Source organism: Peromyscus californicus, unplaced genomic scaffold (genome assembly GCF_007827085.1).
Source record: "Peromyscus californicus insignis strain IS unplaced genomic scaffold, ASM782708v3 Scaffold_6__1_contigs__length_162567912, whole genome shotgun sequence".
Taxonomy (NCBI): domain Eukaryota; kingdom Metazoa; phylum Chordata; class Mammalia; order Rodentia; family Cricetidae; genus Peromyscus; species Peromyscus californicus.
The window spans coordinates 128,399,071-128,413,616 of NW_026294584.1; the positions used below are offsets into that span (position 1 = coordinate 128,399,071).

General features: G+C 46.2%; 1 protein-coding gene across 1 annotated transcript; it reads left to right on the forward strand.

Moving 5' to 3' along the window:
• Positions 1 to 5,852: 5,852 nt before the first annotated feature.
• On the forward strand, positions 5,853 to 13,202 carry Vhl (von Hippel-Lindau tumor suppressor). The gene is made up of 3 exons (XM_052719572.1): positions 5,853 to 6,247; positions 9,703 to 9,825; positions 12,428 to 13,202. Exons 1-3 carry the CDS (start codon positions 6,010 to 6,012, stop codon positions 12,622 to 12,624), a joined length of 558 nt encoding a protein of 185 aa, XP_052575532.1. The 5' UTR covers positions 5,853 to 6,009; the 3' UTR covers positions 12,625 to 13,202.
• The last annotated feature ends 1,344 nt before the right edge of the window (positions 13,203 to 14,546 follow it).

The window sequence follows — 14,546 nt, forward strand, 5'->3', positions numbered from 1 at the left end:
AGGCCAGCCTGGGCTACAGAGTGAGTTCTAGGACAGGCTCCAAAGCTACACAGAGAAACCCTGTCTCGAAAAACCAAAAAAAAAAAGGTATATGTAACAGTTCCAACAGGTTCCTGCTGGTTATTCTCTTGGGCTTTGGTCTCTTGCAAGGTGGTCTGCTACTCCCAGGAGGCAAGTTCCCCTGCTGGCTGACACACCAGGACTCCATTCTTTTCCCTTTCCCAGCTGAGACTTCTTGGAGAAACTTGAGTTCTTTGGAGTCCATTGCTCAAAGGGAAGGGACATGGTAAGTTGCAGTCAAAACAGGCAGCCTAAAAGTCTGTATAAAGGAGCTGGGAAGATGCTCTGTTGGTAAAATACATGCTGTGCAAACAAGGAGACCTGAGTTGGATCCTCAGCATCCACATAAAACCCAGGCAAGGAGCAGAGGAGGCACAGGCAGGAGGATCCCTGGGGCTTGCCTGCCTGTCAGTTGAGCTGAATCACAGCTCCAGTTCAATGACAGACCGTCACAAAGAACAAGTTAAAGAATGAGAGGAAGATAACAAAGGTCCACTCTGACCTGCACACATGCACATGCACAAATAACTGTAAATAACTTAAGGTTGTTGATAAGGTATATGAAATGTTTAAACCTGGGTCCCATCTAATCTCAGGCATTTTGCCTAAGGCATCCTGAAGCAGTGTTTTGTAGCATGAATCTTAGAGAGTCTTATTAATAAAATCAAACCCGAGGCCAGTTATTGGGGTCAATGCTGGCAGATCAGAGAGACAAAACAAGCCACAGCTATCTCACCTCTCCGGATCCTCAGCTGGTCTTGTCTCCTCAGACTGGAGGCCTCTGAGTCCTCATCCAGAATGGGTCTCAGCTGAATTGCTGCTCAAAAGCCTGAATGCTTAACCAGCCAAATGCCTCTAGTTTCTCGTCCTCATGCCTTATATATCTTTCTGCCTTCTACCACCACTCCCTGGGATTAAAGGCTCGCTTTCTGGGATTAAAGGTGTGTGTCACCATGCCTGGCCGTTTCCACCGTGGCCTTGAACTCACAGAGATCCAGAGGGATTTCTACCTCTGGAGTGCTAGGATTAAAGGTATGAGTGCCACCATTTTCTAGCCTCTGTATCTAGTGGCTGTCTGTTCTCTGACCCCAGATAAATTTATTAGGGTGCACAATATTTTGGGGAACACAATACCACCACAGTGTTTTCCTTTAAAAATAGCATCTTATTATAATGGAACCACCTGATGTCCTCGTGGATATTCTTTCTAGTATTCAATATGAGGTTATCATTGTTGAGTGCCTTTAACAGACTCTCAAGTCCATTATCTGCATTTCACTATTTGTTGTTTTTGCTCTTTTGAGGGGCCCACCACCCAGCTCCCAAATAAATTACATACTGAGGCTTATTCTTAATTGTGATTGCCTGGCCTTAGCTTGGATTAGTTTCTTCCCAGCTTTCCTTATCTTAAATTATCCTGTCTACCTTTTCCTCTGGGCTTTTCCTGTTCTTTTACTTCTATAAATCTTACTCTCTTACTCTGTGGTTTGCTGTGTAGCTGGGAGGCTGGCCCCTGGAGTCCTCCTCCTCCTCTGGCTCCTAGATCTCTCCCATCTCTTTTCTTTTATATATACTCTGCCTGCCAGCCCCGCCTATCCTTTCTCCTGCCTTGCTATTGGCCAGTTCTTTATTAGACGATCAGGTGTTTTAGACAGGCACAGTAACATAGCCTCACAGAATTAAATGCAACACAAACAAAAGTAATATTCTACATTTCCCCCTGGATGAAGGAACACTTCTAGAGCTGTGTTAGTTACCTGGTGTTCTGCAGTTGGTTTAATAGCCGGTGGTTCCTACTGTGCGCAGGGACTGTACCACAAGATGTTAAGAAGGCAAAACGATGGTCTAGGAGGGCAAGAAAAAGCTCCTGATGAGATCATATGTGAATACTCAATGTTTTATTTATCTTTTTAAACTTTGTTTTTGGAAACAGGGTTTCTGCATAGTGTAGTCAGAGGATTTCTCCTGTCCTGCCCGGCACGGATAAAATAATAATTCAGAGGCTTAATAATAATTATCAATTGAATGGCCTAATAGTTCAGGCTTCTCGCTAGCTAGCTCTTATATCTTAAATTAACCCATTTCTTTTAATCTGTGCTTTGCCACGTGTTTTGTGGCTTTACCAGTCTGCTGGCATCATGCTCCTTGGGCAGCTGGCTGGCTGGCATCTCTCCTCTGCCTTTCTTCTTCCTGTCTCTCTCTTCAATTTCCTGCCTAGCTATAACCTGACTTGCCATAAGCCAAATTTATCAACCAATGAGAGCAACACATATTCACAGCGCACAGAAAGACATCCCACAGCAGCGTATGTAGCCCTTGCTGTCCTGTAAATTGGTCTGTAGACCAGGCCTCAAACTCACAGAGATTCGCCTGCCTCTAACCCCCAAGTGCTGGAATTAAAGGTGTACACAACCACCACCTTGCTAATTGTAAGCATATTTAAACAGTATAATTTGGGGAAAAAAGCTTCCTGATGTAACAATTCCCAATGCACAAGAAGGCATAATTATATGGAAACTCAACTAAGTACATGTGACCTTTACCATGAAGATGGGTTCTCTAGCTTAAGGATCTGGGATCTGGTGTGGTCTCTGAACAAGACAGCATAGAGATCATCAGGCTATAAAGTACAGTGATGCCGGGCGGTGGTGGCGCACGCCTTTAATCCCAGCACTCGGGAGGCAGAGCCAGGCGGATCTCTGTAAGTTCGAGGCCAGCCTGATCTACAGAGCGATAATTTAAATTTAAATTTAAATTATCTAGCAAAATTTAAATTTACAGGGCTTAGGCAACCCCTGTGAAAGAGTCCTTTGACTTCTAGGTTGAGAACCACTGCTCTACAGAGCGAGTTCCAGGAAAGGCACAAAGCTACACAGAGAAACCCTGTCTCAAAAAACCTAAAAAAAAAAAAAAAAAAAGTACAGTGACATCTCCCCTAAAGATGGGTTCTATTGACTGAGAAACAATCTAAAGATAAAGGCCTAGGAAGGGAGAATCTGGGTTAAATGTTCTGGGGGGTTTGGATGAGGTCCAGCTCTACAGCAGTGGTTCTCAACCTTCCTAATGCTGCGATCCTTTAATACAATTCCTCGTGTTGTGGTGACCCCAACCATAACATTATTTTTGTTGCTACTTCATAAATGTAATTTGCTATTGTTAGGAATTGTAATGTAAATATCTGTATTTTCTGATGGGCTTAGGCAACCCCTGTGAAAGAGTCCTTTGACTTCTAGGTTGAGAACCACTGCTCTACAGATAGAGAAGGTCACTAGGTCATTAACAACATCCACTCCCAGCTTTCTGAATGGAAAACAAGTATTTATTTAGGAGACACCCAGGCATGATTAACATTCCTGTTTCTCCAGTGTTTATCTGTGAGCATGAGGACTGAGTGCCCTCTACAAAGTGTGTGTGACAGAGAGAGAGGCAGAGAGAGAAGGTGCATGCCACAGTGTGTATATAAGAGGTCAGAAGACAATCTTCAAGAATCAGTTCTCTCATTCCACCAAGTGGTTTCAGGGACTGAACACTGGTGCTCAGGTGTTTGTGAGGAGGCAAGTGCTTTTATCTACTAAGCCTCTGTGGCTCTAGCAAAATTTAAAAATAACAGCAGTTTTGGTCTTCAGGGGACTTCATTGCTTTATTAGGGTGTATATGTGGGGGTTGTGCATGTTATGGGGGTACATATATACACGAGCCAGATGTTGATATCAGATGTCTTCCTTAATTGCTCTCCACCTTTTATTTTGACATTTGTTTTTGTGTGTTTTGGTTGTGTGATGCCTTGTGAGTGCTGGGAACCAAACCAGAGTCTTCTGCAAGAGCAGCCATTGCCCTTAACTGAGGAGCCAACTCTCCAGCCCTATTTTTATTTTTAAATCATGTATGTTTGTTTGTGCCTGGGCAAGGGGGCCGTGCACATGTCTGTGGAGGCCGGACGGAAGAGGGCATTGGATCCTCTAGATCCGGAGCTGTGAGTAACTGTGAGCCACCTGATGTGGGTGCTGAGACCTGAACTAGTTCCTCAGAACAGTCTGACACACTCCTAACCACTAGCCATTTCTCCAGCCCATAATAACGCATTTTCAACACCCAAGCCCCCAGAAGTGTGAGCAATAAATTTCTACTGCTCATGGTGATTAACTAGTCAAAATTATTTTAACACAGCAGCCTAACTGGACTCCAGAGACCCTGCTTGATTTTTATGGCTCATCTGGTCACCTTTCACATTCTTTGTTATGACCAACATCACACTGCTCCATGTTGTCCTATGTGCTTCCACAGTAGCCTTTCAGCATTCTGAAGGCAGAGACTGGGTTTATAATAACAATATGGTGTTTGTTCAGTAGGTGTGTGCTGGGCCATGAACACTGCATCCGCTCTTATGTTAATACTTAAATAAAATGCTAATGTTGGTCTAGGCATTGTAGCTCAGAGATAGGTTGCTTGCCTGTCATACATAAAGCTCTGGGTAATTTCTCAATACTGAAAAGAAAGAACCTACTTCACGTCTTTATTCCCAGCTCAAGGCCAGCTTGGTTTACAAAGCAAGTTCCAGAACAGTCAGAGCTGTTACACAGAAAAACTTGTCTCAAAAAAACCGAGAGACAGAGACAGACAGACAGACAGAATTTGGAGGCTAGAGATCTGACTTGGTGGTTAAGAGCACTGGTTGCTCTTACAGAGGACCCAGGTTCTATACCCAACACCCACAACAGACTTCCTCTTCTGTTGTTCACTGGCACCTGGACAACTCCATGTGTACACACATGTACATGCTTGCCTGCGTGCACGCGCACACACTATATTTAAAAAAAATAAAAGCTCATCAAAGAATCTGACACTATACAGGTGGGATTCCAACTGTGACACTTGCCATCTGTCAACAGCACTCAGGTAATTCAGGAGAAACATTGAATTTTGGATGTTTTTGGATCAGTCAGCCTCTAATATAGACAGTGGATAAAATACAATACCTGCTGTTGTTCTTGACATTTACTTCCACCATAAATGTCTATGGAAAATGGTAATGAACATTCATTGATGATAGTTTTATGCTAATTCTTAGAACCAGGCATGGTTGCACATACCTATAATGCCATCACTTGGGAGGCAGAGGTAGGAGGATTGCCACTAATTTGAGGCTAGCATAGGTTACATGTTGAGCTCCAAGCCAATGGGAGCTATGCAATTAGTCTCTGTCTAAAAAGAAAAAGATAAAATATTTTAAAATTCTATTCACGTGCATAAGAACTTTTGAAAGGAAACAAAAACTGGTAATAGCATATTCTGAGAATTCTAAATTGATGGGAAACAAGGGGAAGTTTTGCATTTTTTTGTACTCTGCCTGACAATTTAAATTTTGTAGACTATTTTGTAGTAAATTTGTCAAAACAGACAAACTCTCCAGTGAGAAAAAACTTCAAATAATAGTAGAGGGGGAAATATGGCAAACCTGTGGAGATCTGAAATTTAAGTAAACTCAAAAAACTATGGCGAGGTCAGGCGTGGTGGCTCAAGCCTGTAATCCCACCACTCTGGAGGCAGAGGCAGGAGGATGACTCTAACTTCGAGTCAGAGGCAGGTAAGATTTTTGAGTTCGAGACCAGCCGGGTCTACATAGTGAGTTCCAGGGCTACAGAGTAAGACCCTACCTTTAAGAAAAAGAAGCAAACCGAAGGAACAAACCCCCAGAAAACCAACTCTGGGAAGCAGAATTTATTACTACAACTCGGGCCTCCTCCGTGGCCCCGCCCCTCCTCCTGGCCCCGCCCCCCCCGCCCCTGCGGCCCCGCCCCCCCTCGGCTTCAGAACTCAAGGCCGCCATTTCCGCGCTTCAAGCCCGACGGAGCGCGTCTAGAGCCCACAGGTCTGCTCCGGAGCGCGTAAGCCCACACGCACGCGCCGCCCACGTCCAGCTTGCCAATCCGGAGGCGATCAGTTCCAATAATGCCCCGGAAGGCAGCCAGTGAAGAGGAAGCGGCCGGGGAGCCGGGCCCTGAGGAGATGGAGGCTGGGCGGCCGCGGCCGGTGCTGCGCTCGGTGAACTCGCGCGAGCCCTCTCAGGTCATCTTCTGCAACCGCAGCCCACGCGTCGTGCTGCCCTTGTGGCTCAACTTCGACGGCGAGCCTCAGCCCTACCCGACGCTGCCACCGGGCACCGGGCGCCGCATCCACAGCTACCGAGGTACGAACCGCGCGCTAGGCCGCAGGTGCTGTAACAGGCCCGGCGCGTTCTTTCCAACCCCGAGCACTTTGTTCCTACCCACGACATCTACCCCGAGAAATGCCCGGTGTCCCCAGGTCCCGGGCCGGTTCTGCATCCGAAGCCTTGACTTCGTGGTGACAACCTGGAGGGGCACAGACAAATGCATGAACAGACAAGAGCCAGCCGCTGTCATAATTGCTGCGCTAGGAACCGGGTTCAGAGGGTTGTGAAAGCGTGGGCAGAGTGCGGGGTGCATCCAGGTAAGGAGCACACCTCCTAGAAGAAAGGGAGTAGAATAAAAGTCAGCCCAGGGAGTGGACAGTTGTAGTTGGGAGATGCCTATGCGGACTGGAGTCTTGGCCCAAGACTAGCGAACCTGGAATATTGGGTTGAATTCCTGATCCTGCTGCCTGTGCCACTGAATGCTGGGATTTCAGGTTTGTAGGAAGCCTGACAGTGTGAGCTTTCCACTGACAGCGCGTTCTTTCCAACCCCGAGCACTTTGTTCTACCACCATCAGTGGAGAAAAGTAATATCAAGGCCCTGCCTAGATGGTTATGAAGAGAAATCGAAGCTGCTCTCGTGTGTAAAATCCCAAGACTCAGGCGGCTGAGGCAACTTCCCCATGCCCTTATGTTTGCTTGCTGAATAGGGGGAGAAAAAGTTTAAAAGGTTACATTAGCCCTAGAGAAATAGGGCTGTTTGACATTGCCATATTTATATAGTGAAAAACATACCGAAATCTGGGTGTGGTAGCCCAAGATTCAGGAGGCCGAGACAGGAGGATTTCAGTGAGTTTGAGGCCTTTGCAGCAAGATTGCATCTGAAACAACAACAAAAAAAAACATAGCCTAGTATGGTGTGGAATTTGTAGACCAGGCTGGCCTCTCACTTAGAGAGATCCGACTTCCTCTGCCTTCTGAGTTCTGGGATTCAAGTAAAGACCTTTGTCACCAAGCCGAGCTCATCCTGCTCTTGCAGAGCTTGGTTCCCAGCATCTCCGTCAGGCAACTCAGGAGTTCCTGTAACTCCAGCTCCAGGGATCCAATGTTGTGGATGCCTGCACTCACTCAAAAAAAGAAAACATAATTCTGACCAAGCAGACTGTAGTGGTTTGAATAGAAATAGCCCCCATGGGCTCGTGTATTTGAATGCTTGGGGGGGAAGTAAGTCACTGGGGGTGGGCTTTGAGGTTTCAGAAGCCAAAGCTAGGCCCAGAATCTGTCTCTCTGCCTGCTGCCTATGGATCTGGATGTAGAACTCTCAGCAGCTACTACTCCAGCAGCATGTCTGCCTGGATGCCAGCATGCTTCCCGACAAGTTGGTAATGGACTAAACCTCTGAAACTGTAAGCCAGTCCCAATTAAACGTTTTCTTTTACAAGAGTCACTGTGGTCTTGGTATTTCTTCACAGCGGTAGGACATTGACTGAGACACAAACAAAACACTGGGGCATTCCTCTTGCCTCAGCCTCCTGAGTCCTGGGATTATACATGTGAACAGAACCATTTACTTTTCATAACTATCCAGGGATGCTCTTGAGAGAACTTTTCTCCTGATGGTGGTACATTTAATGAGCTCATACAGATAGGCATGGTGCTACAAACTTGTAACTTGGAGAACAAGGTGGAGGCAGGATGATCAGGAATTCAAGCCAGTCTGGGCAACATGATACCCTGATTTAACAAAAACAATAAGATGAAATAAACTAATGCTTCACAAATTATTTTTTTTGATATATAGAGGAGAAAAGAAATTTCTTAGATGTTTGGAGATGTAGCACATTTTTTTTTTTTTTCAGTGCTAATGATGGAACCCAGGGCTTTCACATGCTAGGCAAGCATTCTGTCAAGCTCTGTCTGGTCTGTCTTTTTTTTCCCCTATGTGTATAGGTGTTTCCCTTGAGGGTGTGTACCCTGTGTATGATGTGCCTACAGAGGCCAGACAAAGGGCTCTAATCCCCAGAAACTGTAGGTACAAAGGGTAGACACTATGTGGGTGCTGGGAACCAAAGCTGGGTCCTCTGCAAGAACAAGTGCTCTTAACCGCTGAGCATCACCTCTCCAGCCCCTCCTTTCATTTATTCATTGGCTTGAAACAGGCCTCAGCATGTAGCGGTCTGTCCTTTACACCAAACTTCTGATGTCCGATGAGGTAGAGCACAACAGGAATCAAAATGTCTGTAGTCTCCTCTTTTACATAAAAACGTGAGTTAATTCTGTATTCTCCAAGATTTATCTTTGCCTGATTTTTACTTTTTTTTTTTTTTTTTTTAAATTTTGGTTTGGTGACTGCTAGGAATTGAACCTAGGACCGCACTCATGCTAGGCAAGTACTCTACCATTGTGCAGTGTTTCTAATCCTGTGCCTCATTTTATATAAAAAGAATTAAGGCAGGCATGATGATGCATGCCTATAATGCCAGTGTTAGTGAGGCTGAGGCAGTAGGTTTGGGACCAGCCTGAGCTACATAGTGAGACCCTGTCTCAAGAAAGTTTTTATCGGTTTTGAGCTGGGTTTCTAGTTAGTACTAAGGCCCTTCCTGTCAGGTGGGAGGCCTGGGGTTCAGTGCCCAGCAAAACAAAACACTAAGTCTTCAAGGAGGTTTGTGTCCCGTGAAAGATTGCTGTATTCTGAGGGAGTCCCTCTCTGAGGTTTGCCTCCTTTCCTTTGCTGACTCTGTTTCCTCTTTCTAAAAATGAAGGTGTAATCTACACTTGAGGGTGCAGAGCTCCTGGGCTTTGAGAGTTTTTGGCAGTTTACAGCAACACCTAGGTGAACTGAGAACTTTTCCGTCACTGCATGAGGATCCTTCCTGCCCCTTCTCACTGAACCCCTTCCCTCCCAGAGTCAAGCTCTTGTCCACTTTTCACACTGTACATCAGTTTGCCTGTTCTTACCCATGAGTCCTTCTATGGCTTTTTGGTTTTTTGTTTTTTCGAGACAGGGTTTCCCTGTTCAGCTCTGGCTGTCCTGAAACTCGATCTGTAGGCCAGGCTGGCCTTGAACTCACAGAGATCTGCCTGGCTGTGCCTCCTGAGTGCTGGGATTAAAGGTGTGCGCACCCTACCCCCACCCCACCCCTTCTATGGCCTCCTAATATCAACATTCTGATTTTACACCTCCTGGGCTGGAGACCCGGTGGCGCTTCCTTGACCTAAATGTCGTCCTTTCCTGCCGTGGTTGCAGAGCCCAGGCATGCTCTTTCTGCTTTCTGTCTTTCGCTTCCAGCATGCCATCTCCCTTCAGCCCTGCTTTCTCATGAGTAGGAATCGTTGGTGAGGAGTGTTGTTGCACGCTCCTCTTCTAGAAGGGCTTGGTTAGGACATTAAGCAGAGTAACAGGCAAGTGTTTGGTGTGGCTTGGGGTAATAAACAGGTGCCTTACTCAGACCAGTTACTCAGACTCTTAACATCCTCTGCTTGTGTTGACAGGTCATCTTTGGCTCTTCAGGGATGCGGGGACCCATGATGGACTCCTGGTTAACCAAACGGAATTGTTTGTGCCGTCCCTCAATGTGGATGGACAGCCTATTTTTGCCAACATCACACTGCCAGGTTGATATTCAATCTTACATTTTTTTTTCTTTTGAAATAGAATCTAGCTTTCTAACCCAGGTTTCTCTGGAACTTTGTAGCTCATGCTGACTTTGAATTTAGAGAAATCTTCTTGCCTCAGTTTCTTAAGTGCTAGGATTTGCAGGTCTGAGTCACCTTATGGGCTCCATCTTTAAAAAAGATATTGGTGAGCATTGTAATGAGTAGAAGATAGATCACTGGAGGGTGCTGGAGGTAGGCAGGGTATCTAGCCTTTTTTTTGAGGGGGGGGGGTGTTGGTTTTTCAAGACAAAGTTTCTCTGTCTTGAAAAACCAACAGCCCTGGCTATCCTGGAACTTGCTTTGTTTTTTGTTTTTTGTTTTTTTTTTTTTTTGAGCTGAGGATCGAACCCAGGGCCTTGCGCTTGCTAGGCAAGTGCTCTACCACTGAGCTAAATCTCCAACCTGGAATTTGCTTTGTAGACCAGGTTAGCTTCAAACTCACAGAGATTAGCCTGCCTTTCCCTCCCTACTGTTGGAATATGCCACCACGCCCAACTGGTATCTAGCCTTTTAGTCTTGTCCTCTACCATAAATGAAATGGAAGTATTTTATTTTTCAGTCCTGTGTTGAACAAAGACAGTGGGTCTCAGAAGCACCCCAGGCTCCTAAGAAGTTGGCGGAGCCAAGGTATCTCTTTGTACAATTGTGATACCCATTGGTTCCTTGGTCTAGTAACAGGCTTGTGCCCTGGAACCCAGAACAAAGGGAGAGTCCTAGAGCCCTGTGATCCCAGCTACTCAGGAGGTGGGGGCAAGAGGATCACAGGTTCAAGACTAGCCTACAGAGCAAATTTAAGGCCACTCTGAACAACTTTCTGAGACCCTTTCTCTAAGTGGAAAGTAAAAAGAATGCTGGGGCTGGCTGGGCATAGTGACCATGCCCTTAATCCCAGCACTTGAGAGGCAGAGGCAGGTAGATCTCAGTTCCAGGCCAACCTGGTCTACATTAGAGAGTTCCAGGACAGCCAGGGCTACATGGTGAGATCCTTACTCAGGGCAAAAACCCAACAAAAATAAACAACAGTGTAATCAGAAAAGAGATTTGAGGAGTTCAATTTTGCCTTATATGGCAATGACTGGTGACTTTATTACTTTTCTTATTATTTTGGTCCTTTTTTTGGGGGGGGCAGGAATCTCATGTTTCCCAGGCTGACCTCAAACTCAATATGTAGCTAAGGATGCCCTTGAACCCCTAATCCTCCTGCAGGAATTACAGGCATATGCCCCCATGCCTGGTTTTATGTCGTGCTGGGGATCAAACTTAGAGGTTTGTGCACTCTTCCGGCTGGGCTAGATCTCTTGGTCCATTGTGAATGTACTTGCTTGTGCAGGTCTATCATACATTATGGGTGTAGAGGGCAGAGGTCAGCCTCAGGTGTTATTTAAAAATTGTCTACCTTAATTTTTGAGACAGGGACTTTGAGTGGCCTGGGACTCACTGACTAGGCTGGAGTGGCTGGCCAGTGAGTCCCTGGGATCCCCTTCCTGCTGCCCCAGCACTGGGGTTGTAAGCATGTGCCACCATTCCTGGCTTTGAACGTGGGTTTAAGGAATCCCACTCAGGCCCTCGAGCTTGCACAGTGAGCACTTTACCGACTGAGCTATTTCCCTCCGAGGCAGTGTCTCACTGCAGCCACAGCCGTCCTGGCACCTACAGAGATCCCCTGTGTCTGCCTCCTGAGTGCTTGCATTGCAGGTGTCTGCTTGGTCTGTTTTGGTTTATTGAGAAAGGTTTTGCTCTGTAGCACCGGCAGAACTGGAACTCTATGTATAGACCAAACTTCCACCATTTTTCCTGTCTCTGTTTCCTGAGTGCTGGGATTATAGACTTGTACCATCACGCCTGATTTATTATGTTATTTTAATTTTTGTTTGTTTGTTTGTTTATTTATTATTTATTTTTTGAGACAAGGTCTTTATTGCCCTGGCTTGCCTGGAACTTATGTTTAGAAGGTTAGCCTTGAATTTAGAGAGATTTTGCCCCAACCTCCTGAGTGCTGTGGTTACATGTATGAGCCACTCTGCCCAGTGAGTTCAAATAGCAGTGGTTGCCCTGTATCCAGGCATACACTGTTGGTTATCTGTTGCCATGCGACACTCACTCCCAAACTAACAAGACCATTATATCTGTTAAATCCTCCAGTCTGGCTGAGCTTGGCTAGGTGGTGGTTTTGCTTACTGTTAGGACCTGATGCAGCTGTCTCCTGTTGGTAGTTGCCTAAAGCTGGGTCTCCTGAATGACATCTTAAGGCCTTGTCCCTCTCGGTGTGGTCTCTCCAGCAGGGTAGCCCAGAGCTCCTAAGAATGGACAAACAGACATTGCTGGACCTGCTGAAGGCTTAGGCCCTGAGTTACCAAGGTCACTTCACATTTGGTTAGTTGAAAAAAGGTCAGGCCAAGGCCCAGCGCTGTGAGAGCTGCTGCAGTGACACTGTCACATGTGCTCCTCTTTGTAGTTTTCCCTGAAGTGAGAGTCACAAGTCCGTGTCATTGTGGTTGGTGGTGTCTGGCTCCCCACGTGTCTGAGTCTGCCTCAAAGGACTTGGTTTCCTACCTTGCAGTGTATACCCTGAAAGAGCGGTGCCTTCAGGTTGTGCGAAGCCTGGTCAAGCCCGAGAACTACAGGAGGCTGGACATCGTCAGGTCGCTCTATGAAGATTTGGAAGACCACCCAAATGTGCAGAAGGACATACAGCGGCTGACCCAAGAGCACTTTGAAAATCAGCCCCTGGGAGAGGAGCCTGAAGGAGTCCATTGAGATTAGTGGTCCTGAACTCCAGCTTTGATGGTTCTGAGTCTTAATCCACACATAGGACAGGTCACTTTCTTTCCATGTTAAAATGTTTCATTCTCGGAGTAAAATACACTCCATTGTGTAAAAGAAAGTTAACTAATGTCACTGGGCCTTGTGGTGCTTAAGGATAAGCATCACAAAATGCCACTGAATCTGCCCTTTCTAGAAGCACTCATCAGAAGGCGTTTTTTATTTTGCTTCCTGGTAAGTCGGGAAGTTCTGTGTAAGGATATTTGTGTAAGTTCTTCAGCTGGGGTTGCAGTGTGTCCTTTAATGTGGAAATGCAGCAGCATGTGAACAGAGGGCATCTGCCTCCTACTTTTGGAAGGCTGAGAAGGCCCCAAGGCAGGGATGGACATTCTTCGAGGCCCAGTGCCTAATGTGACAGGAGTCTTCAGTCTGGAATGTTGGCCGAACAAACCGTCAGGTGCTTGGTGGGAGAGTTTGGAGGGTCTGTCTCTCTGAGAAAAGCCTTAAGTGTACAAGTAAAGGAACAGCTTAGCATCTTGTGTTTAGAAAGAACTTTTTTCTGATTTCCCAGGCCTCAGCACTTTGTTTCTACCTTTTGTTTTGTTTTTTGAGACAGGGTTTCCCTGTGTAGTATTGGTGCCTGTCCTGGATCTCGCTTTGTAGATCAGGCTGGCTTCGAACTCACAGAGATGCGCCTGGCTCTGCCTCCTGAGTACTGGGATTAAAGGCGTGCTCCACTGCCGCCTGGCTATTTCTACCTTTTTTCTTGCTGTTGTTTATTTTATTTTTTTGAGACAGTGTGTCGTGTAGCCCAGACCAACCTCAGTCACTCAGTAGGTGGTGCTAGCATTGATCCTCCTGTGTCCCCTGCCCCAGTGTTGGGAGCACATGCGTGCACCATGGCCTGCTCTGTCCTTTTCTTGTTTTGAGACAGGGTCTCATACTGTAGCCCTGCCTCCTGATCCATCTGGCAGCACTCTTGGTTTTAACCAGGTGGGCTGTCCACAGTCACTGTCACGAGTGTTTTTGTAACTTGCATCCACACAGACACAGAGAAGAGCAGCCTTGTGTTTAATTCTGGTTTTGAAGAGCTGTCTGGAGTAAGCCGCTGCCAGGAGTGGAAGTTTAGGTTGCTCTGTCGATCCCTGGCATTCGAGCAGGGCTCTGCATCTTCTATTGGCAGGACCTGGTCACACTGATTGGGGGTGGGAGGGGTGGGGAGGAGGGGGGCTGTTTTTGAAGCTCCACTCAGCCACACCCTCCCAACAATGGCTCACAAAGCAATGCAAAGTACACAGTAGTTTTATGGATGGTCACATCGTTTCTTACATATTCAAATATTCATATTACTTCTGTCAGACATTTCTATAAGACATAATTTTTGTTCCTTTTTCATTCATTCCTCTAGTAGAGAAAAACTAGAGAAAGCTGGGTATGGCTGCACACACCAGAAAAGACAGTCCAACTGAAGGGAAGAAGAAAGACCATGGGTACTCAGCTTCATGTAACCACTAGAATGGGTGCTCTCTTTGGAGGGCATATTTTGATTGGTTGAAGCTGTTTGTCGTAGCTGAGGTCATAGGGTATGTACTGTTTTGTATCCTGATTTTTCATTTGACTTCATTTTTTTCTCTCCTTTTTGTTTGTTTTTCTTTTTTTCTTTTTTTTTTTTTTTTTTTTTTTTTGGTTTTTCGAGACAGGGTTTCTCTGTGTAGCTTTGCGCCTTTCCTGGTACTCGCTTTGGAGACCAGGCTGGCCTCGAACTCACAGAGATCCGCCTGGCTCTGCCTCCCGAGTGCTGGGATTAAAGGCGTGCGCCACCACCGCCCGGCTCTTTTTTTTTTTTTTTTTTTTTTGAGACAGGGTTTCTCTGTGTAGACCTGGCTGTCCTGGAACTTGATTTACCAGGCTAACCT

What these genes read in the sequence shown, in the direction of transcription:
- Vhl (XM_052719572.1), top strand. Translation starts at nt 6,010, where the DNA reads ATGCCCCGGAAGGCAGCCAGTGAAGAGGAAGCGGCCGGGGAGCCGGGC. An exon ending in CCGCATCCACAGCTACCGAG is followed by an intron (nt 6,248 to 9,702) that starts GTACGAACCGCG and finishes TTGTGTTGACAG; the next exon opens with GTCATCTTTGGCTCTTCAGG. An exon ending in TGCCAACATCACACTGCCAG is followed by an intron (nt 9,826 to 12,427) that starts GTTGATATTCAA and finishes CCTACCTTGCAG; the next exon opens with TGTATACCCTGAAAGAGCGG.